This window comes from Crotalus tigris, unplaced genomic scaffold (assembly GCF_016545835.1).
Source record: "Crotalus tigris isolate CLP2741 ecotype Arizona unplaced genomic scaffold, ASM1654583v1 scf7180000024383.4638030, whole genome shotgun sequence".
Lineage (NCBI taxonomy): Eukaryota > Metazoa > Chordata > Lepidosauria > Squamata > Viperidae > Crotalus > Crotalus tigris.
The window spans coordinates 1,135,029-1,160,070 of NW_024100553.1; the positions used below are offsets into that span (position 1 = coordinate 1,135,029).

Here is a 25,042-nt window from a genome sequence, read left to right on the forward strand (position 1 = left end):
CATAACTGCCATAATACAGGTCTCATTCAGGCTTTGCCTCTGTGGAACAGCCAAGGCTAACATTAAAGGCTTTTGAAGAAAAAGGTCAAAGCACACATGGACTTTAATAACAAGCAAAACTGCTAATTAAAATAAAACTCTTATTTAAAAAAAATGAATGTTTTAGAATTTGCATGAGGTAAAGATGCATGCGGAATTGCAAAACGGTGCATAACCAACAGGATGGCAGTCCAAAACAAATATGCTTTTGCACATTGAGAAATTTAATTTTCAAATTAAAGAGGACTCTGAATCTGACTTTCCTCAAAGGTGCGCACTGGCTCCCTTCTACTTCTCCATTCTGCAGCAACAAGTATCACAAATTATCACTATAAAAATCAGAAAAGATAAGACACTGGGAATTGGAAAATGTTAAGTTGTAAAAATAAACCATTCAGATGTAATAGATTTTCATAACCATAAAGTGGGATGCCATAAAAATGATTTAATGCATGTCTTCTGAGCATATCCACTCAGATGATAGTGACATGCACACCTATTATTATGCATGCTATTGGGGCTACAGCTGCAGACTTAAGCTGTAATGCAAACCAGATATCCTAAGAACAAGTAGAGTGTCACTTACATAAGTCATTGGTGTATTCTTGTTTAATTAAACTCAGGGCCTGAACAGATCTCCAGGCTGCGATCCTGAATAGACTTTCATAGGAATAGATCCTTTTCAACCCATGAAGACATACTTTAGAACAGGTTCCCAAACCTCTTCATGAAGTTTTAGATTGTTCATTAATCTCCAAATATTATATTAACATAATTTAATAAATACTACTTTAATTATTAATATTACAAATAATAACATGGACCCCATCAATCTTTGGGTGTCAATATTAAACACCTCCAAGAACTCTACTTTAATAAACACATATAATTAGCAATATGCCATTTTAAGTTTTACCATGATCTCTCAGAAAATTAACAACCCAAATTTTAAAGCCTCAAGACTTCTATAACCTTTCCTGATTCTAGAGCTTTTGGATATTTCTAATAACATTGGGACACCTTTTAGCTATTTCTAAATGTATTCTTAGGGGTAGCTAAGTAGCAATCTACAGTACCTTTGGCCAATAGCATGATTTCATAAACACGCATGCCTGTCACAGTAAATCAAGCAGAAGACTTCATTCAAGTCTCCCTGAATGTAACTAAGGAAGGGGTCACATTCTAAGATTCAATGGAAAATTTACCGTCCCCAACTTCAATAGAAGCTTGTGAAATATTTACCCCATTGAACCAAAAGCAACATCAATCCATTTGTATGGGCAAGCCTATAACTCACTAAATAAATCTGCTATGCTCGTGCAGACAAGGGAGCATTCATCCAAACATCTCCTTATAACTTGTTAGGGGGCCAAATCAGACAGAGAAGTCCAGTAGAAGTTATACCTGTATCTATGCCTGTAGCATAAGAGAGGACCGATTCTTCATACAAAAAATGAAAGAGTACAAACTAGCTTTCTCTAATACAGACAGTTCTCAACTTATAACCATTCCTTTAGTGATCATTCAAAATTACAACAACATTGGAAAAAGTGACTTATGACCATTTTTCACACTTATGACTGTTGCAGCATCCCCATGATCACTTGATCAAAATTTGGATGCTTGGCAAGTGGCACATATTTATGATGTTTGTAGTGTCCCGGGGTCATGTGATCACGTTTTGTGAACTTCTGAAAAGCAAATGGGAAAGCTGGATTAACTTGAAACCATCGGGTTACTAACAACTACAGCGATTCACTTAACACCTATGGCAAGAAAAGTCATAAAATGGGGCAAAACTCACTTAACAGCTGTCTAACTTAGCAACAGAAATTTTGGGCTCAATTGTAGTTATAAGTTGAGGACTACCTTATAGTAATGTTAAGAGGGTCATGAAAGAATATTTCCGTCTTAATAAATATAAGGGAAGATATAATATTCAGTTTACCTCACCAAGTTTGATGATCACTTCAGTGTGCCACCAATTTGGAATTTTTGCTACAAATCCCAAAAGGAACAAAGCAGGAGAATGTCGGGAAAGGACCTCAATCTCTGAAAGCTTGCCATACAGAGAGAAATTTACCAGTGCTGAAAATACAAAATTGGAAATTTTTGTGGGATGTTTGGATGAGGCTAGGGAAAGAGGGAGAGCCGAAACTTTTAGGCTGGCGGCTTTTGATCTGCTGAGCTACATACCAATTTGACCTTTGGAGATCATACCTCGATTTAATTCCATTCATTTATGGACTCCAAAGAGGATTTAGGGATATGAGATCATAACTGTCAAATAAGAAGCCTGAATTCCCCCCCCCCCATCTACATCAGTTGCAAAATAAGCCCATTCTTTTATTACAGAGATGGGAGCCTATTTTTTAAAAAAACAAAGTTTGCAACTTTTTAAAAAGATGTCTAAAATGTCAAACCATTCTGAAAAATATGTTTGGGGACACACAAATATAGTGTTTCTCAAGCTTGGCCCCTTTAAAGCTCTGTGGACTTCAATTCCCAGAATTCCTCAGCCTGCCATGGTGGCTGGAGAATTCTGGGAGTTGAAGTCGACAGAGCTTAAAGCAGCCATGGTGGAAAAACACTGTATTAATATGAAGCTGTATTAGTTGAATAAGCCACACTATTGGCCAGATCATACTAAGCCATAAAATATGATTTATGTACTGAACAATGCCAAACCACAACAGCCAGATTTGATCTGTGTCATGCCAAGGGCAATTCTGGGAGTTGAAGTCCACAGATCTTCAAGTTACCAAGATATAAAAACACTGCTCTAACTAATATGAAGGGAGCATATACAGTAGTATAATTTGCAATGGCAAGAAAAAGAGAAAAGATCATTTTGCCAGAATGTTACATTTATGCATTTACAAACTGACATTTTTTTCAAAAGATCCAACCTAGCAATAAGAAGAAAATTTCTCATAGTGATAACAATCAATGGAATAGCTTGCCTTTCGGAGTTGTGTGTGCTCCATCATTGGATGTTTTCAAAAATAGAGTGGACAACCATGTGACCAGGATTCTATGTTCCCATAAATATAATAAAGTGCAAGTCATGACATTTAGCACAAATGAATTACAAAATAATGTAAACACCTTTAATTAATGTACTAATTTATTCCCTGTGTTTTTACATGCAAATCAGTCCTAAATTTTCATGTTCAAGCAAGCCACTTTGTATTATGTGTGTAAATAAATGCTTATTGTAAAAGCTTAGAACCTCATATTGATTTTTTAATACAATTTCTAAGTACAAAATCAATACACAAATATACAGCTAGAAATAGAGGGAAACAATAAATCACACATAACTATGCCAACATGAAAGTAAAGCTAAAATCAAAGACACCCCAAAGACGCAACCCATTCCCCAAGCAAGAGGATTCTTTTCCAAATGCCCAAACTGATTTCATGCAAGACCTTAAGCTATAGCGTGATTTGCTGTTCTGTGTGAACTCTGACATCATGATTTATAAACCATAGTTTATGTCAGTGACTTGGGTGTGAACCCAAGCAATTATAGTTTATTCCATAAACTGCTGTTAAACAAACCACAGCTTTGTGTAATGCATGAACCCAACCACAGAAAGTTTATAAGAGATTTCAAGTGACATTATACTTCTGTCCAAACTGGATACAAAGGCCTCCACTCCGATTAACAGTTTACTTGCTAGCATGCACAATCCTGGTGAAACTTTCACAGGAATAAACAAAGACCACTGCCACAATACTGCAGACACACAGTAGGAGATTACTGTCATCAACAAGCTGGGCATCCAAGCATGAGTTAATACAAACATGATGTAATAAAAGCAAAGGAGTTTGTCTTTATAAAAAATATCCTTCATACATTATAGGTATCTACTTGTCTAACAACACCCACCATTTAGTACCACTGGCAATGGATTACAAATCCTAAAATTACAATCAAAATAAAGCTGGCACACATGAAAAAGCCACCCATCTGTCCTCTTGTAGCACAGCATTAACTCTGAGCAATTAACCTTCCTAAATAGCAAACATGTACAGCAGTGTTTCCCAAACTTGACAATTTTAAGGCATGAGGACTTCAACTCCCAGAATTCCACAGCCAGCAATGCTGGCTGTGGAATTCTGGGAGTTGAAGTCCATATGCCTTAAAATTGTCAAGTTTGGGAAACACTGATGTACAGTGAGGGGGAAAAGTGCTGGCTTCTAGATGAAAGTTTAATAACAAAACCGTAGCAGATTACAAGAATCAGCCGTAGGAAGTAATCACTGTTGTGGTTAACACAATCAAAAGATCAACCACTTCCTGATTTCTGATGGCAGAGTACAAAGACGTATACTCCATTCTGACTTTTATATATGTGAAAAGTCTGTTGCATATAACTCCTGAGATAGGGGTTAGTTAATACTGAGATAGGCAATATTGCACTCTAGGGACTGGCAGCTCAATTATAATCCCATTAATCTTAGTTTAAAAATCACTCTAACACCACATTTGCAGTGGATATGAAGTCATTAATTCATTAACTCTCATGCAAGAAGAATGAGACTTACATGGCCACGTAATTTATATAACATCAATAAAAGTAGACATCAAAGAAGCAAGTGCAGAATTTTATTCAAGAATGTGAGCTGCAAGCTATAGCTTTGGTACTTTAATCTCTATCTTTTTTTTCTCATGAAATAAGAGCCTTTACATTAGTTTTTAAGTCTGGTTAGGTATCAAACTCTCCATGACAAATAAGGACATCTCTTTATCTCTTTATTTAAAGTGATTTTGTCCTAATTCTGGTTCTCAGGTTGCCCATACGTTTCAATCTAAGCACAGATATATCGTATTCTGTTAAGGCAATTTGACATTTCTCAGGTTACAACGTATGTTAAAGTGCTCTAACATCTTTAAGTAGAATACCAGATCCCTGTATAGTATATTTAAGTTGACTAACTCTGCTAAAAAGTTATTACAACAAGTAACAATGAAAAAATTCATTTCCTAGGGATAATTTTAACGTTTAAAAAAGTCAAAATTTTGATAACTCTTGACAGCTACTTATAACGTTATATCCTTACACAATGTATAAGCAGTTTTCTGCTTCAAAAGAGAATAAAAGCTGCAGTCCTAAACATACTTACTTCCAAGTAAATGTATCTACAGCCAAAAAGGAAATATTTGTACATGAGAGGTGTGATGAGAATCTGAATGCACCAATTTAGGGCTTAGATAAAAATCACATTTTATTGGCCCATATTTTAACACCTTAACTTTAGTAGTCATATAGATCCCCAATCTGAGTACATCAGGAATTAAGTACTGTAAATAATTACTAAGTTAAGACTCATCAAACTATTTAACAGATAACAAGGGTCCAGTGTGCAGCAAGCAAAGGAAAGCATTTGGTCTACATCTGCAAACCATTCATTTTTTTTTTCTACAAAAAAAAAAAAATCAGCTTTCTTTATTTTGGACTGTAACTATTAATTCCTTAGGAAGCATAAAGAAGCAGTTTAGACAAGTAGAATATTCTTTGTCTTATAAAAGTAAATAGCAAGTGTTTATTCAAGTGCCTTTAAATGTCACCACTGAATTAAAGACAAAAAGATAATTTTATACAGCCAGAAGAAAAAGTTGAATAACTAAAGATTGGTAGAAGAGCCTAGGTCAGGTTTTTAAAAATCTGTATCTGAAATCTGTATCCATACAACATACAAATGACAACCTTATGATAAATCAGATGGTTCTGTAGAAATCCTTACATTTGACAATCTTGAGCTTCCCTCAGCTTGTGCGGTAGCTTTAAGGAACCCTGTCATATACAACATGGGGTTTCCTGGGGCCTAATCTTGAGTTTTAATCAGGGCTGTTATAAGTAAAACCTAAGACAACATCAATATTTAAAAACATGGGGTTTTCCAACCTGTCAATCTTGTCTTTAAAATAATTCTAATAAAAGAATCCTACCTGTCCACTTTCAATGCTTATTTCAGTCATTAATCAGAATGATTTTTTCTCTGGACAAATGACCTTCCCATGTCCAAATCAGTCAGGTTTCACAAGATTATAGCATGAACCTTTCAGAACAGACACATGTTGAACAAAGCACATTAAAGCACTTATGTCCTGTACTGCATATATATCCTGCTAAGAGAAACTCAATTGAGAACTTCAGGGAGGATAGAAAGAAAATATTGTGAGTTTGCAGATGAGGTCCCATGAAGGAACTCAGCAACAAACCTACACCCACAGACTTTGAAGAATGAGGGTGAGATGTGTCCCTTTTAAAACATTTATTCTGCAGAGTGTCAGTACTATAACTAGAATGGACAGCTTCTATTCCCTCCAAGTTCTTCACTCTTTGAGGATGTGAGAACTCTCTACCCCCAAAGGGATGTCAGTTAGTTGCTCAGCAACTAGCTACAACTAGATATGTCAATGAAAAGGAAACACACTATTATATTAATCATACTATGCAAAGAAGGATGAGAAACTGCCTTTAATGGAGACTTTGATATGAAAACACACACATAACAGAATTTCAAAAGAATCTGGCATGCCTATCCAAAACAAGGATTTAAACTTTGCAAATAGGACACTTACAGATGAACTATCCAGGTGGGCAGTTCCAGAGGAACGCTTTCTAATCCCCGGTTGCTGCAGTCCAAAATATCACCGATGCACGTACAGTTGGAGTCACACTCCACGCAAGAGCCCATTCCCACGAACACTTGGAAAATCAAAAAGAGGGTCCAAAATGCATCTCTAAGGAGTGAAGACCTCATCTCTCCCCATCCTGGCAGCGCCATTTTGTATCGTTGTGAAAAAGTGGGGACCAAGACTGGAAATACCCAGCCAAAGGTTCAGATTCTTTATTGGGGGAGGGGGGAGGGGAGGAGGAGGGTTGAACCAAAGAAAAGTCCCACGCGTGTTGTTTTTTCCCCCCTTTCTTTCTCCTAGACCTGAACTCTTTGCTCCGAGGTCAGCAGGCCTCCAGAGGCACTTGGTTAAACCATGACACCTCAATCCAAAGCACTGGCAATTCCTTCAATTTTTCTCCGGGTCCGATCCCGGCGCTGGGTGTCGCGGGAAAAGGGCACAGCGCCGGCTCTTCCACGCAGCAGTCTTTAAGAGTCTCCAATGCCTAGAGAGAGAAAGAAGCAAGCTCTTGGCCCCGGCACGAAGCTCAAATGTCCCCTCCGGGATCACTACTCGCGAGCTAAGCAAGGGACTGGATCCTGTGCTCGAAAAAAGGGAGCCCGCATCTTTTCGGCTGCAGCTGCTGCGCCTGGGCCGAGCCGGGGAAAAGCTCCACGCATCCAGAAAGTTCCTCTTCTTTCTTCCCCGCCGCTTCTCTCGCCTCCTCCGCTGCAAGCTGAGGCCGAGCCCGAGAGCTCAGCGGAGCAAAGACCTAGCTTGCAGCGGGGACAGCAACGCCGCGGCTCTGCCGATGCCTTGCCCTTTTCTCCTCCGAGGCTCCGACACCTTTCCCAAGCACGGGCGAAGCGGTGCTCTCTATCTCCGCCTCCGCAACTTTCCCCTCTTGGCTTTCCTTGCTGGCTCTCCTCCTCCTCTTCCTCCCGCCTCCTCGGGACTGATACGCGCCCCGCTTGGGAGCAGCCAGCCGAGCCGAGCCGCGCGGTCCTCTCGGGGCGCTCGCGCAAGCGGCCTGTCACCTTCGCGTCCCCACCTCCCACCTCACCGTCCGCAAAGCCACTTTTCAGTCCCCCCAAGCGTCGGTTGCCCAACTCAAACCCACGTTGGACACATTGCAACATGTTCCGTCCTCTTCCCGCTCTCTTATTGGTTCCTGGGCATTCCACGGCGTGCCCGCGCGCTTCCCGATTGGACGGAAGGCCCTTCCCCTGTTTGGATATACAACGTTCCATTGAGGTTGGCAGGCCGTCAATCAGAAGCGAGAGGTCCCGCCTCCCTTTCCCACCCAAGGTGTGAAAGCGGGAGACTCCCTGTTCAATCCGAGCGTCTTAAAGGGGAAGAGCGTATCGGGCGGAAAAACAAACGCATCTTCCTTACTCGTAGGTTGCACTCGGTGTCTGAGATCCCAGCCTTTGAGTTATAAGGAGGCCTGAGCAATAGAAATTCCTTCAAGCTCCCGATTGGATGATTGCCATTTTAAATGGAAATTTAACTTTTGGGAACCAGAAATTTCCAATCGGAGGAAGATGAAGGGGCTGTATAACGCGCGGGGCTGTGTCTGGGTGCTTTGCAATGGACAGGGTGGGTAGAATTAGTCCCACGAAAGGAGCAACAATGTTCCCACGACAGCAAACTCAATGATTGTTTGAGTCCCACACGATTAGTCACCGTTTGTTATTTCTTAGGGTTAATGAATCTTGCCTACAAAAACCCGGTCGATCGCTAGAGAGCAGCAGAGCGACACAGAAAACTATTACTTTGCTTCACCCTAAAGGTGGAGGAAGAGTAAAGCTGTCAGAAGAAGGCGGCAGAGTTCTGCTCAAAGCTTACCTGATACTACTGTTCCTTCCTCATCTCTGGAAAGAGGGTAAAAACCAACTTCTGGGTTTTTCTGGGTCAGTTAGGAAATGTTTGTGAAATTGGATCCTGCCATTAAAAAAAATCCACTGAATCTTAATATTGGCTCTCTTTAAGAAATTAAAATTTAAGAATATTGGCTTCTCTTTAAGAAATTTAAATTAAAAAAAAAATAGAAAAGTAATTGTTTTGCACAAAATGCCCAAGAGGGCTTGGTACAGGCTTGTACTCGACTTACAATCACAATTGAGACCAACATTTTTGTTGTTAAATGAGACATTTGTTAAGTGAGTTTTGCTCCATTTTGTGACCTTTCTTGCCACTGTTAAGTGAATAACTGCAGTTGTTAAGCTAGTAACAGGGTTGTAAAGCGAATCTGGCTTCCCCATTGATTTTGCTTATCAGGACACAAAAGGTGATCACATGACCCCGGGACACAGCAATAGTCTTAAGTGTGAACCAGTTTCCAAGCATCTGAATTTTGATCACGTGACCATAGAGATACTGCAATGGTCGTAAGTGTGAAAAACGGTCATAAGTCACTTTTTTTCAGTGCCGTTGTAACTTCAAACAGTCATTAAATGAACTGTTGTAACTCAAGGACTACCTGTATTTCAGGCTTCCTACTATGCCTCAAGAGAGAAAATGTTCAATAGCCAAGTATACATTTGGGTTGTTTCTATTGCCTTTGCCACTCATTGGTACAGTTTCATGAGTGACAAAATAATCATTTTATTTCCAAAATAGCATTTTCTTTTTTTAAAACCTACAGAATGCCTTCTTTGCAGGGCTAGGCCAGTGGTGGCGAACCTATGGCACGTGTGCCAGAGGCGGTACTCAGAGCCCTCTCTGTGGGCACGCACGCCGTCCCCCCAGCCCTGCCTCCTCCCGAAGCCCCCTCCTCACCAGCAGCCCCCCCAGAGAAGAGTTGCCCCCAAGCGTAGCCCATGCGGAGCAGTGCAGCCAAGGAATGGCAGCTGGGCAGCAGGGCCAAGACTCCACCCTCGCATCCCATCACATGCACTTCAAGCTGCGGGGTGCGGGCAGAGGGCGTGGATGCCATGGCGCTGCTGGGCCGCCTGGGTGATCTGCGGCGGGCTGTGGAGGCGGTGGGTGGCCCTGCAGGTGGGGTGGGGGGCGGGGCAGGGAGTGGAGCGGGGGGGTGGGTGATGGAGCGGGGGCAGGGCCGGTTTTTGGGCACTCAGTTTCTAAAAGGTTTGCCATCACTGGGCTAGGCTATGAGCAGTCATCTGGCATGAACCAGAAAGTGTCAGGTCCTCAAATCCTCATTGTTTTCCTTGCATATATATATATATACTCTTGTCCTTTTGTTTTGGGGCCTGCCATTCTGCTGGGGGGAGGGGGAATATTTGCTTTCGCTTGGGATAACTTTTGCTTTCTGCTTGTCTTCTCCTGCCTCTATCCACTTGAGAAAGGAATTTGTCTCCCTTATCAGGGAGAGGGTTGCAGAGAAAGGAAACTAGAGAAGACCTTGAGATGCGTGCCAATTGTGCCAGTTATCCGCCACCTGTGGATTGGCTGGATTTCAAATGGCCATTATGACTTTGGTGGGAGGAGGAATATTGATGATTTAACTATAACGTTGAAACGGGATTTTCCCCAGATCTCGCCTTGACTTCCCTAATGCCACTAACCCCTAATAAAAGTTTCCTTTTGAGACAATGCCTGTTTCAAGAGTTCTGCTTTCTTGGGTGGTTAGCTGAGGTGGGTCCTTACAGAAAGTGATCTGGCAGTAGTCAACTCTAAAGAGCCAACCAAAAGCCAGTACCAAAAGCAACTCATCTGGCCCGTGCGCCACTAGTTTGACACCTCTGATCTACTCTTTCAGGAGTGTCCACAAGGAGTTGGTCAAAATTCAGGACAGCAGCCACAACCATGAAATTGAAGCCATGCCACAACCCATAGAAAAAAAAATCCCATCAGTCTTCAACTATATGGTTTTATTTATTTCTACATTTATATTTATATGGCTAATTCAAACTCTAGGCCAGGTGGTCAATTATGGCCCGTTTATGACCTGTGACTTCAACTCCCAGAATTTCTGGGACAGCCATGCTGGTTCAGGAATTCTGGATTTTAAGTCCACAGGTTGTAAAGAGGCCATCCCTGCTCTAGAGAGTATTCAAACAAACAAACAAAACAATGAACAAACAATTTTTTAAAAAACCCATAATTGATATAAAATAATATGGTGAACAGAACTGAGGACTTCCACAATTTACTGTTGGGGACCTATCTCAACCTGACTCCAAAACCTGAAGGAAGAGCCAAGTCTTAACTACTTCCTTGAGGCATGTATGGTTTTAGGCCAATCACATGCCACAAAGGCAAAAAACATCACAATACGTCACGATATGTCATGTGATGCAATCGGATTTGACACCCGTGGAGTAGATGATGGATGGGGATTCAGACAAACATCTGAGACAGCACCAGTGTACTCAACCCTTCACTCAAATGTATTTTTTAGCAGCTTTATTGAAAAGGGCTATAGCGACTGGTGTTACAATCATTTGTAAGTTTCATGGCTGAGCAGGAAACTGGAAAGCCCATCACATACCCATGCAATAAAATCCAAGTTTAACTTTGATTTTATAATCAAGCAAAAAAAAGAAAACAGCTGGATTCCAATGGCCAGAGTCTAGTAGTCTGACTCAAGGAAGAATACCTCTTCAACACTTTCTCCAAGTATTCTGAAAAAAAACCCAAACTCAATAGCCAACTCAAACATTAGACTGAAAAGTAAGGCTAGTGTACATAATTTGTAACAACCTAGCCTTGTCTAAATTTAATTTCAGTGATGATCTCACAAGGTGGCCTTCACCAAAGCTTCTTTCTTAACACCTTTAATTATTGCCAGGATTCATGAATCCTGTGAAAGTCTATTTAGCCAAAAATTTCTGTGTAAACTGTAACTGGCTGGGTTTTTACATAACTTCTAGAGAAAATCTGTGCATGTGGTTGCTAAGAATTATCAACAAATTGATGGCATATAATAAATTTGGGGGGGGGGCAATCACACATAACAAAAACATTCCTCATAGTTTACAAGTAAAATGATGTCTTGAATCATGTAGTGTGGTAAAAAAATAAGCTGGGCTTTGCACATCCTAAATCAAGATTAGCTAAATAAGCAGCAACTGGCCAGCTCCAAACTTGAAAAGAAAAACTGTAAACCATGATTTATAAACGATAGTATAGGTAGCCCTCAACTTACAACTGTTCGTTTAGTCACCTTTCAAAGTTACAACAGCAGTGAAAACAGTGACATGACAATTTTTCATAGTTACGACTATTACAATACCCTCATGGTCATGTGATCAAAATTCAGGCTCTTGGCAAGTGACTCACATTTATGACGATTGCAGTGTCCCAGGATCATGTGATCACAGTTTGCATCCTTCTGACAAGCAAAGTCTATAGGAAGCCAGATTCACTGAACACCTGTGTTACTAATTTAACAAGTGCAGTGATTCATTTAACAACTGGCAAGAAAAATGGGGCAAAACCCACTCAACAAGTGTCTCACTTAGCATCAGAAATTTTGGACTCAGTTGTGGTCATAAGCTGAGGACTACCTGTATTTAATTTCCCATAAAGCCCAAAGGCAATCTCATTGTGTCTTAGAGCATTGTGTGAACCAAGCCATTGTGGCTTATTGAATAATATGTCTTAATAATAGATATAAATCAAATCTACGGGATGGCATAATGTGTAAAGCCAGCCACTGAGACACACAAAGCATTAAGCATTATAAAAATTGATATAATACCATTTAAATAAAAATAAAAACTGACTATAAACCTCAAGGAGATCTTTGAAAAATGCATGATGCGTGTTCAAGTTCTGAAATTGTCAGGTAGTAGCTAAGATTTTTGCTCTAAAAGAAAAAATCCAGACTTGATCTAAAGGAAACACTTGCCTTGATAGTGTCAATCTAAACCTGAATAGATATGAATGTTTGCAGGGAGAGAATCATGTTATTCTGGATTCTTTTTTCTTTTTTCTTTTTGGCACAGAAGCCAACGTGCCACTACTGAAATCAATAGAAAAAGGAGTTGTATTCAGTGATTAACTTAAGTAATAATAAAACGAGAAGAAAACATTCCTTGTGTTCTCCAATATATGTTGGGCTCTGTGCCGAAAAATATTCGGGCTCCGGATGCTAACAATGGGCATCAGATCAGCCTTAAGCACCATCTGGAGGGAAGAAAGCTTTCCTTTCTTTTCCCAGCACACAGCTGATCCTGACAAGCACTTACATAGAGACTGCAACCTTTTTCCTACCCAAAGTCCCCATGAAATTATAATTGTGTTATTCAATAGACTCATGTCTCAAATTAGGCTGCATGCCGTCCTGCATTTGGGGTGGCCCTAATCCCAAAATTTCATGCCAACTATATTTTTGCAGTGTTTTAAAGTGGGAGTATTGTATGTGCATGTGACAGCTGTTGCACCTGTAACCTGACTTATAGCATGGTTCCGTGCACTGTATGAAGACCATTTCTTTTATTTATTAGATCATTATTCCACCTTTACTTTATAAGTAGTTCAATGTGGTGAACATACCTAATACTTCCTCCCCCTCCTCCTCCTCCTCCTAATTTTCTCACAAGGACAACCCTGTGAGGTGAGTTGGGCTGAGAGTGAATTGGCCCAAGGTCACTCAGCTGGCTTTCATGCCTAAGGCAGAACTAGAACTCACAGCCTCCTGGTTTCTAGGCCAAACCAGCTCTAAAGCCAGGATCCAGAGCATCATAGGATTTCTACCAGTGGCCAGTACTGGAGTTCAACAAATACAGCTTCTCCTGAAACAAAGATGAATTGAACGGTGCAAACCACTTTGTAGAAAAGAAGTAACACCCCAAAAATGGTCTTTCACACAAGGTATCAAAACCATACTATGTTCAGTCAGTTACAGTTGGCTCTGTTCATACCGTAGACTAAATCAAAGCCCACGGTTTGCTGATTGGCTCAGACTGTACAATACTCACATTATGGCTTAGTACAAACTCTTGATATCTGATGAAATAGGTCATCAGTGGGTCCTTTTTTCTATGCAGCTTAGCATGAGGGGCCCCCCTCTCAATTTATGAAATTCTTTGGGGTTGATCTAGGGGGCACGCACCCTGGAGGAAATAAACATAGGAAGAAATATTTCATTGTCCAAACCTGCTTGCATAACTAATGGTTTATCACTTGCTAAACTGAAATTTGGGGGTGCTCTGCTTGCCATTGATTTATTTATTTATTTTCTCTTGAAGCCAGGTGAACATCTATGGCTTTCCCACCGGAGGTTTAAGTGAAAACTTGACTTACCGATGTGAGATAAGCAAGACATTGTGGATAAAAGTAGCAGTTAAACTTCATCAAATGTAAAATTAAAGTAGCCATTGAACCAAACTCGGTTCCTGGTGTCTTCATGGTCACATCAGAGTAAGTCTAAAACCTTTCCCTTCTTCTGACATCTTTTTGATGTATTGGTTCTCTATGGTATGTATCTTTTGATTTGTTTTCAGTTTTATTTATGGGCTCTGCCCAGAGTCACCCATTGTGAGTTGAGAAGTTTTATAAATTCCTGAAACAAACACATATGTTTCCATTTCCCAGTCTCATTCTAGCGTATGACTGTAGAATTTCTCAATGGTCTCTCATTCAAGTACTAACCAAATCCAATTTTCTCAAGATGTTTTATTTTGTTTTGTTGTTAATTTGGCTTCCCTTCACCTCCAGATCAGCAAAGGGCAACAGACTCCCCAAGTGGGATTTTTAAACAGCTTAAGGAACATTAACAGCCACTCCGGGGATGCAGTAAACATTACAAGAATTTTCTTAAACATCTGAGCAATAGACTTAAATTGTATCACATTATTTGCACTCTAGTGACCGTTAAAGTGATATGCACCCGACTGACGATCCCATACATAATTTTAGACTTGCTGATAGTAAAGTCTCAGTCTCTTTTTATTTCATTGCACTTTATACGGTGCTAATACTCTAAGTGTATCAAATTTGCTTTATTCAGAGAAATAATAACCCTCCTATAATTTTGGCTCTGAAACCATTGACATTTTTGGAGATCAGCTTGCTGAGACATGGGTGGAACCTGGAGTCAAGAAAGTCAAGCTTGCACTGAAGAAATTGGGGGGAGGGAAGGAAGCGATTGCAGGTTTGGCAAACACCCAGGTGATCATGAAGTCATGTCTACTCTTTCTACATGTTTGGGAGAACTTTGCTTTACTGGGCCACGTGGCATCACTTAATTTTTTAGCATGATGTGGGAAAATATCAGGCAGGGGAGAAGTTTTGCACAAAGTAAACGATAATAGTTAATAAGCAAGATACTTAAAGGGAAATGCAGGTCCTTTGATGCTGGATACAACCATGTCCTATTAGCAAAAATGTGCTGCCGAGAAACTGGCTATGTGCAAAGTCAGATGACTCTTTTTCCATCTCACTTCTCTGGCAACCGTCTGTCTTTGGCACTTGTGTTCCACCTATGGGCCACACACAGTGGAGGATGCTGAGGAGCCAAAACCAACAGTAAGTTTTCAGAGATTTTTGCTTTTGCACTATGTGAAGTGCATTGTGCCACCTGCATTGCTAACCTGTCAGCATCAAGACCATTTAATTGCCCGACTGCTTCCCAGTTATGGTTTGGCTGCCACTACCTTGTATGGTCCCCTCGCTCTCGAGATTTCTCGGGAGGCTGGCTTGGCAAGCCTCACTTGTGTACTTGGCATCCCAGATTGATCTTATTATTTGGGATCAGGAAGGATTTCTCCCCTCTCCCTCTGCAGAATGTACTGACTGATGGCTTTTCCAAGAGAAGCCAGGGAGATCTACTGAAAAAAGCATTAAATCTGGATCCAGTTGCATCTGCCATTCAGTATGTTCTTGCTTTCATCTCCGCCCCCACCATCTGCTTCCTTAGTTAAAGAATAATATTGAATCACTTGCTTTGTTTTTGCAAAGACGAGCAAACCCGAGCCAAATGAAATATAAAAACGCTTTGCCCATGTGTAGCCAGAGACATAAGCCACTTTTGACAGGGAGTCAAAAGTGGATAGGCTTGAGCCTTGGAAGATTTGCTTTCAAGCATCCTTGTCCATCCTCAAAGGACCATTGCTTGCATTTAGATTTCTATGCAAGGCTTGATTTCTACTTGCAACCAAACAGGAAAATCATATTATATGTCACTGCATACCAGCTCCAATTTCTGGGAAGAAGGAAGGGACCCTTTTGGCAAGTCCTTCACTATTCCAGTAATTCCTTTGATCCTATCCACCCACCTTAGTTTCTGCCTTCCTCTTTCCTTATTTCCTCAATCTTGCCAAACATAATCCATTTTCCTAGTCCTGTTCATATCTTTTAATTGAACCATCCTTCCCCCCACCCCTGCAAATAGAAAACTAGCAGAGGTTGCAGAGGAATGATCTATAGTATTTTTTTCCCTGGGTGTGTGTTGCATTTTCAAAAATTGTTATGAAAGGCAATAATTTATTAGTGGTGGGTTGTTTTTTTTCATGCATGGCCTGAAGTGGCTGAAGTACACCCATTGGCTTGTATTGGAAACCTTCCTGCTGAAATAAGTGTTCTGCTCTTGTTCCATAATTTGGAAGAATCAGATCCGAAGAGTTATAATTCCAAGGCACAACTTTTATTTTATTTTAAGTTTAGGTATGTTCTGTGTCAACATGCTGAGCGTGATGAAATGGTTTATTTACAGAATTTCAACATTTCAATTAATCTTTCTCCACCCTGAATCAATGGGAAAGTTGCATGGCCATTGAGCAATTAAACTGCTGTAGAGAAAGACAATTATGCTTTGTGCACAAAGGTGCTGCTGACTAGTATACTCTAAATCATTTTTAAACAAAGGTTTGTTGGGGTCAAATAAGAATTAGATCTTATTTCATGCTACATCCCATTCATAATGGGAGGGGGACAATTGATAAGGTGACCAAACGTCCTCCTTTAGGGAGGACAGTCCTCCTTTTGTAAGTTCTGTCCTCCCTCAAAAAGTGTCCTCCTTCATGTCCTCCTTTTCGATATTTGAAGACTAGTCTGCAGGGCTTTTTTTCCCCCTCATAGAACGCTCAGAACAGCATTCTGGCACCTTTTTTGATGGGTTTTGTTTTCAACTTTTGCATGAGCCGTGCTACTCCCACTATTGGCTTTCGAAAGCCAATAGGAATTGCTGCTGAGTGCGCCAAAACACCCGGTTGGCAAACTTTGCACATACAAGTTGTCTGTATTATTGTTGCAATTAATAAAATGTTTCTTTTATTTACGATATTTTTTTCTTCAATTTATTTGTGTCCTCCTTTTCATTGTAAAAAAGTTGGTCACCTTACAATTGACAATGTCAATTTTATTACCCGCTTGGCCATAATGTGGTTCTGTTGTGTGAATTCAACCATCATGATTTTGGGCATTATGGCTTAGTGTGATCATTGATGAATATATTTTTTAATGTTGAATTGATTCTGCTGTTTATTCTTGTATTGCTTAGTTATTTATTACTTTTATTTTATAGTATTTTTACCTTGTATTTCTTAGCCAAAAATGATTCAAAGAATAGCAGAATAGATTAAGTAACAATAGAACAGTCTCTGTCTCCAGGTGCCAGTAGGAAAGACAGAGGGAGAAAATAAATTCAAACATCAAAAAATAAATATAAAGACCAACCAGAAACAGATCAAGAAAAGGAAGTGGAAGCAGGTCTCAGAGTAAATTTAATTTTGTTGGGAACAGATGGAATGATTCCTCTTTATCTAAGACTCCAAAGAGGGAGAAAATTAATGGGATGGGTCCTTCAGCAGAGTTATAGAAATAACTGTGTCCCTTCTATTGCAGCCTAAACACTTGTGAAATAATATGTTGAGCTGCTCTAGATATATTTACTTGGAAAGATAGAAGATAAGCATTTTGGACAAACAAAGAACACAACTGAACCATCCTTCAATTGGAACTGGTTAAAGGCTGGGGGCAGCTTCCCTAACCTGGTGCTTCCAATTGTTATCAAGATTGCTCCTTCTAGAAATTGGAGGACTTAGGCCAACCGTCATGCTGGCTGGGGAATCCTGGGAATAAGCTCTTATCTTATTGAAAGGAAACTCAGTTGGGAAAGTCTGATGTAAAGAAAGCCAGTGCAGTGGTAAGTCGACTGGAAAGATGCCATGGTATCTTCACAATCACGAGCTGCCTTCCCAGAGTTTCAGCAGCTGTGGGATTGTTTATTTAGAAGACATCCAAGATGTTGGCCAACCCTTAGAGCAACTGATCTACTGATTATTGTGTATTGTATTCACAGCTCCCTGAAGTTCAGCATGTGGGATAGCAATGCATACAGTATTGGACTTAACCTTGGCACAACTAACGTCTACAGATTTATGGTAGCTGTAATTCACACACCAGCCTTGATGATGCCACAAAGGCTTATTTCTCTAGCCGAGTCTTTGAAGGCTCTTAAGTGTATAGATGGTCCTTTCTTTGTCCCCCAATGTTTTGATTCTGTTCCCACGGTACAGGACAGAAAGAGAAAGAGATGCTCATTGCAACAGTGCATTGCATTGGCAGCTGTACCCACAAACCACTTAAGACAAATTACTTGGATTTTAGTTGCTTTAGTGCCACAGAAATCAATGGAGTAAAGTTGGCTTGCATCCAAAAATGACGCTGTGCCAAATGTAATTCCTACAAGGATGTTCTTCAAACTGAAAATTTCATTTCTACCCTGTTAACGCTCCACATCACACCCACATGTGAACCCACAGAGAATGGGAATAAGGCTTCAAAATTTTTAAATGTTCTCTAAAGCATCCTTCTTTACCAAAACTGCATTTACTGGCCAATAAAATAAAGGGTTTTTTTCTTCTTTTCTGGGTTTTTTTTTCTGCTTATGTCCTTTTTCACTCTTTTTATTTTTATGTAAATAGACTTTGGCTGCAAACTAATGCAAAGTTCAAGTACTTAAATCCCATTGAATTTAGGAGGCATTGAGATGCGTAATTCCATACAGGTAGTCCTCAACTTTCAACTGGTTGCTTAGTGACCATTAGAAGTTTTGATAAACCTCCAAAAGGTACTTATGACCAAGATCCAAAGCCCAATACCCTCCACAGTCACATGACTGCCTTTTGGGTGCTTGGGAACCAGCCTGCATTTGCAGCCATTTGCAGCACCAGGCGGTCACATGACTGCAATTTACAACGTTTTTCCTCTAAAACTGGCATTTACTTCTGGTTTCCAGCAAAAACCACCCATAGAGAACAATGAGTTCCCTTAATAACTGCAGTCTTTGCGTAATGACCACTGCAAGCTACATTGTAAAATTGGGAGGAGTCATGTGATGCAGGCTGAATCACAGTCGTAAGTCGAGGACTACTTGTATGCTGCATTGAGACCTTTGTCATGCCTCCAACAGGTTTAATAGTCTGAATGTTAATTCTAAATTTGGGAAATAAGCTTTCATTTCCCTTCAGGTTCTATCAACTTCAAATAGAATAGAATAGAGCTGGAAGGGACCTTGGAGGTCTTCTAGTCGAGGCCCCTGCTCAAGCAGGAGAACCTATACCATCTCAGACAAGTGATTGTCCAGTCTCTTCTTAAAAACCTTCAGTGATAGAGTGCCTACAATTTCCAAAGGCAAGCCGTTCCACTGGTTAATTGTCTTCACTGTCAGGAACTTTCTCCTCAATTCCAGGTTGCTTCTCTCTTTGCTCGGTTTCCAACCATTTTTTCTTGTCCTGCCCTCTGGTGCTTTGGAGAATAATTTGACCCCCTCTTCTTTGTGGCAGCCCCTCAAATACCGGAATACTTCTGTCATGTCACCCCTATTTCTTCTTTTCTTTAGACTAGCCAAACCCAAGTCCTACAGCTGTTCTTCATGTTTTAGTCTCCAGGCCTTTGATCATCTTAGTCGCTCTTCTCTGAACTTTTTCCAAGGTCTCAACATCTTTTTTGTAGTATGGTGACCAAAATTGGTTGCAGTATTCCAGGTGTGGGGGAAAAATGAAATATAATGTATGAAGCAAATAGTGAAATGTCTTAATTCTGGAGGGTGTAATGTTCCTTTTGTTTTGTTCATAATGTGCCCATCTGATTCAACCCTTATGTTACTACTTGTGTCTATTAAAAGAACCCATCAAATGTTCTTTTACAGCTCTGGCCACTTTATGCTTCCATATTAAGTCTCGCCCTTGGCAAGTGCTGTTGACCTGTTCCCTTGCGTTTAGACCCATCTGTATCAGAGTACATATTTTCTTCTCCCTCCAATTTGCCACTTCTATTCCCCATTGTGCTGCTTCTATTCTGTGCATGCTAATTATTTCTCCATTCTTCCAAAAACTGTAAGAGGGGATTAAACCCCCTCCCACCAAACTGATGACCATTTCCAAATTGGTGTTTCATAACTAGTGATATATCTACCGCTGAGAAAGGCTCTGACTAAAGTCAGCAGGCAGACCAATACTGACAGGCAATTTTATGTTTAGAACTTTACTCTTGCAGGAATAATTTGTGTGTTGGGGATGGTGGACATCGGTGACCAGACTCTAAAAATAAATCACAGATGAATTCAGAAAAAAAAATGTATGTGTGATGATGCTAAAAAAAATCAATGTAAAATCTCTTTGCACAACCTTAAATAACAGTATGAATGTCTACATAGATATAACAGAGAAAGAAACAAGGAACATAGTAATAAATGTATTTGCTAAATGAATCATTTCAAAAGGTTTTATGTTGGCATTTTCCCACTTGGCAATACCAGAACTGTTGGACGATCCATCTGGATATAGCTTGGGTATATAGTATAACGACTATATTCTTTGTTACTTTATTTTCTTGACCCCTTCAGATAAACATGAATGAAAGAATATCACTTGCTGAGTTGCATATTGTGCTAATCCATCATATGGTCATAATGTGATGTTTGAGCCCAACCAATGGCATAGCATTTATGTATCTGCTTACTTGTCTTATATTCCATATTTGTTTTGGGGATTTAAGACAGAATTCATAGCATTCCTTCCTCCAATGTTGAAATCGTTTGATCTGAAACATGGTGACTGGCTTGGATCACCCAGTGACTAAGTAAACTTGAACCTGAATTTGCTCCATTCTAGTCCAGCACCTGAGTATGGTGATGTGATGACCTGTCCAACATACCATGATTACAATAAACCTTGCCTTGGGAAGGTTGTGGAAACAAATCCATGGAAATAATGGAATTTTGCAATTGGAACATGGTATTTCATCAAATCAGCTGGGAAAATTGCAGCTGCAATTTTAGTATGATAGAAATTGGCAGAGGGTGATGGGTGTCAGCTTATATTAAAGGCCCTGGAAAGTGTATCCAAGCTGCCATTTGCCTTCCCCAGCCATAAAGTATTAAAAAGGAAGATGGGCCAGCTATGTTAGAAGATGATTCCAGCATCAAATGCATCATTTGATGAGGCTCACACTTAATGCGTGACCCATTAAGATTGTGCTCAGCTTGATGGTTCACATCCAAGTCTCTTCATACACTTGGACTGATTTCAGAAAACACAGGGGTGAGAGATAATTGCCAACCACATGCAGGATCTGTCAAGCTATAATTAACATGCTTCGTTTATTCTAATTACTTCACTCAGGCTACTTACTGTGTGTTTTAATTGGAAAACAATTTACTAGTACACTCTTAAACTGTAATTCATATTTTATGTGTATTAACTAGATGATGCACCACCGCATTTGGAATAAGGAAGACATCTCGGTACTAAATATAGAAGGAGATACTGACATACTGTGAACTTTAGTAATTAAATCTCTATGTGGAACCCGCTCAAATGTTCTTTCCATTTCAGCCAAAGCTCTAAGCCTTAGGAATCTTGCATGTCTAAATTTGCATTTATTATATACTTTAGAAGTCTGTTAGGATGAATTTATTCAGAAGAGACTCATCATGGCTCTTTCCTAGGTCTGGTACCAGGATTTATATCTTGAAATATGTCGTATACAATCAGAAAGGGTGTTACTTTAAGCTTCTATGTGAACCAATATTCAGTCCCTAAGGTATTCTGCAAGCGACAGGTCCAGACCTGTTTTTTTCATTGGAAGGCTGATAGAGATGGAAGAAAGAGGAGCCTGGAGAAAGAAGAGCTGAAAAAAAAAAGGGAGGGATAAAAACAGAAATTAAGAAATAAGAAAGGCCACAATGCAGGTTTTCTCTTTTCTACTATTGTCACTCTTTTCTACTAAGTATAAGGCTAATTTTGTTTGGTCTCCATCTTCTTCTGGGATGTGTGCCCAACAGACTGATTTGAGTGAATATTTTAAAAAGTGCTCACCTCTGCTGCTGCATAAGGATAAGTGCCATTGGTAATTTGGAGATAACCATTTGAAATGGTGGCTGGAGTGTTGCCTTTGGGCCTGAGAGATGTGGGTTTAATCGCTTGCTTAGCTTGAAACTCCCTCAGTTATCCAGCAAAAGCAGCAAGCAACTTATAGAGCAAGGGTGTCAAACTGCAGGCCCATAGGCCAGTTGCATCATGCGGAGGTTGTGCCCAGCCCAGCTCCGGCAATGCAAAAAAAGTCATGATAAGACATGGTGAGTTTGACACCCATGTTATAGAGCTATTTTTGCTAAAAAAAAAAAAAAAAAAACAGATGCTCTTAAGCAAGGGGAGGGGAACCATGTATTGTACAGATGAGCTCTTGAAGAATCCAAAAAGTGGATTTGCCAGTCTTTTCAAGAGAATAAAGCCAAATATTTTCTCTCCTATTCTATTTAATGGGGTGACATATTTTGAATCATGAAATATCAAAGACATGTAAAGGTGAAACCTTCTTTGAAATGACTTTGATTTTTGCTAGCTTGAGGGAAAGCCAACATGGTGGAAAGGGTTTGTTTGCTTTCTTTGGGAACCTTTGTTCATTTTTTGTCTTCCTAGTCTAGCCAGTGGGATTTTCAGGCAATCTCCCATTCACAAGTAGGGTTGAAGCTGTTTAGCATTCTGAGATCAGCAAAGGGCATCTAAGTGCTGTCTACTTGGGGAATAAACTTTGGGAATATAGCTCATTATCTTTTCTTTTTTGTAAAGAAGGAATAATGACATCATCTGGATATTCTAACTTGTGGCAAATGAATAAGCAATAATGATTTATACATTTTACTATTACTACTACTACTAATAATAATAGGAAGATCTGCAAGCAATATCATTTGCCTCTAAGCAAGAACTGATGGGATCATAAAAATAGAGAAAGTCATAGAAAATGAAAAAATTAAACTGCTCTGGGACTTCAGAATTCAAACAGACAAGTATCTGCAACATAACATCCCGGACTTAACAATTGTCAATAAGAAATACAAAAAAGTCTGGATAGTGGATGTGACAGTGTCTGGAGACAGCAGAATAGACGAGAAAGAACTAGAGAAGATAACAAAATACGAAGACCTACAAATAGAAATAGAAAGACTGTGGCAAAGGCAAGCAAGGATAGTACCAAAAGTAATAGGCACCTTAGGTGCAATCCCAAAACAACTGGAGCACCACTTGAACACCATTGGCACTGACAAATTTGCCATTAGTCAATTGCAAAAGGCGGCCTTATTAGGAACTGCTTCCATCCTGCGACGATATCTGTAATACCATCAAACATCCACATCTGCCTATCCCAGGTCCTTGGTAAGGACTCGATAGGTAGACAAAAATGCCAAATCCAGGCTGACTGTGCGATGATCAATCATCATCATCATCATCATCATCATATTGGAAGGGACTTGGAGGTCGTCTAGTCCAACCCACTGCTGTTTGTGGTATGCAGGGAAGAAAATAAAGGGAAAAATAGATTTGTGTGGACTATTCAGATTTCACTAGATTTATATGTGCAGATATTTCTTGTCCTATTAGGGAAGGTCATGACCAAAGCAGATTTTTATGGATAAACAACTTTGAGATTCCTGATGATCTCTTCTTAAACCTGTCTTATTTCTGCAACAATCTAAATTCTGATTCTAATCTGTATTTACAAAGTTTGTAAGTTTCTGGAGGTTATGGAGTTAGTTCCCTTCCTTGAAATACATTATGTCCATTGCATGCCCAAATTAAAAGTAAATTATCTCAAATGGAGGAGTAGATGTCTTGTCATTGATATGTTGTGAATATTTGATTGCTACTGAGACAATTTTTTTTACTTTTTATAAGATTCATATTGTTTACATTGATTGAATCTGTTAAATGTTTGATTAGGCTGGCTAGGTCCCCATAACATAATTAATCTCAAGGGTACCCAAATGATTTCCATATAGAGTAACAAAAATACTATTACTGAAAATCTCATTCATATCCTGATGAACCCCTTTCCCTTCCATGGATGTCTAAGAATTAATTAATTAATTAAGCTACTGGTAGCTGATTGATTTTTTGTATCTCACATTGCTTAGGAAATCTCTCAAATATCATGGGCAGTTTTGAGGAGATCATGGGAACTGCACTGGTAAAGAGATCTCCACTTTCATTGTTGGATGTAGTCCAATGTGTGGAGTACCCAATATCCAGATGTGTAATCAATTCCCGGGGTGGAGTGAGGAAATCTAAAAACAGATTGTACAGTTTGAGCTTTCATGTGCTTTTTTTCAGGCATAGGCTACATTCACTTATTGTTCCCACATGAATAACCGTTAGCTATGGGGGAACAATCCATCAAATCTTTCCTACAATGAATGAACAAAATTGAGTATTAAACATCATTTTGGTAAGTGTCTAATGTGGGCTTTAGTAGCATCAGTCAAAAACTGTCATGCATCCCTACATTGAAGCTATTTTTTCTGACTTTTATTTATCTTCATGCTCAGGAAAGACCTCAGAAGAATCTGTGGAGATTACAGATCATGAACAACAAGGTATAGAAACTGGGACACAAGGAGTTGTTTATCCATTCTTACAACTGAGTGTCATAATGCAAGAAAAGAAAATAGGATCCTGGAAGGCAGCAACTGGCTTACATAGATGATTTTACATAGAGTTTAGGTTCTCTGGCAAGAGCCTAGATTTATTTTCACAAAAGAGTCCTGGGAAGAGACATCTTAACAAAGACTCAGAAGAAAGTGTTTGCCAGGCATCTCTCCAAATTCCTCTACAAAGTGCTGAAGTCCAAAAGGAAGAGGGTAGAATATGCAGCCAAGGACTAAGGTCAAGAAAATGGGTCACAAAAGGAAAAGCAGAAAACCAAAATGGGAACTAAGGCTTTCACAGAAAACTCCAACAAAGATACTAGTAGATGATGCCATTTAAAATCTCAGATGTTTCTATGCCAACGAGCAGAATATGGGAAATAAAGAAGGAGAATGAGAGACCCTAGCTCAAATAGGCTATGAGAGGCAGGGTGATATCCATGATTGGCCTAGAGCATTGGAAGGCTACAACTTGTGCCAAAGGAACAGATCAAATAAAAATAAAATGGGTGGGGATGTTGAACTGTACA

The 25,042-nt window shown here is 39.7% G+C and overlaps 1 protein-coding gene across 2 annotated transcripts in view; it reads right to left on the reverse strand.

Moving 5' to 3' along the window:
* LRIG1 (leucine rich repeats and immunoglobulin like domains 1) overlaps positions 1 to 7,740 on the reverse strand; it is a 137,905-nt gene extending 130,165 nt beyond the window's left edge. Inside the window, exon 1 of one of the 2 annotated variants that reach the window (XM_039328765.1) lies at positions 6,635 to 7,740. In XM_039328765.1, coding sequence (XP_039184699.1) covers positions 6,635 to 6,840 — 206 coding nt within the window. In that variant the 5' untranslated portion in view covers positions 6,841 to 7,740. The remainder of the gene's footprint in view (positions 1 to 6,634) is intronic. The other variant, XM_039328764.1, reaches the window with a different exon arrangement.
* Between the last annotated feature and the right edge of the window lie 17,302 nt (positions 7,741 to 25,042).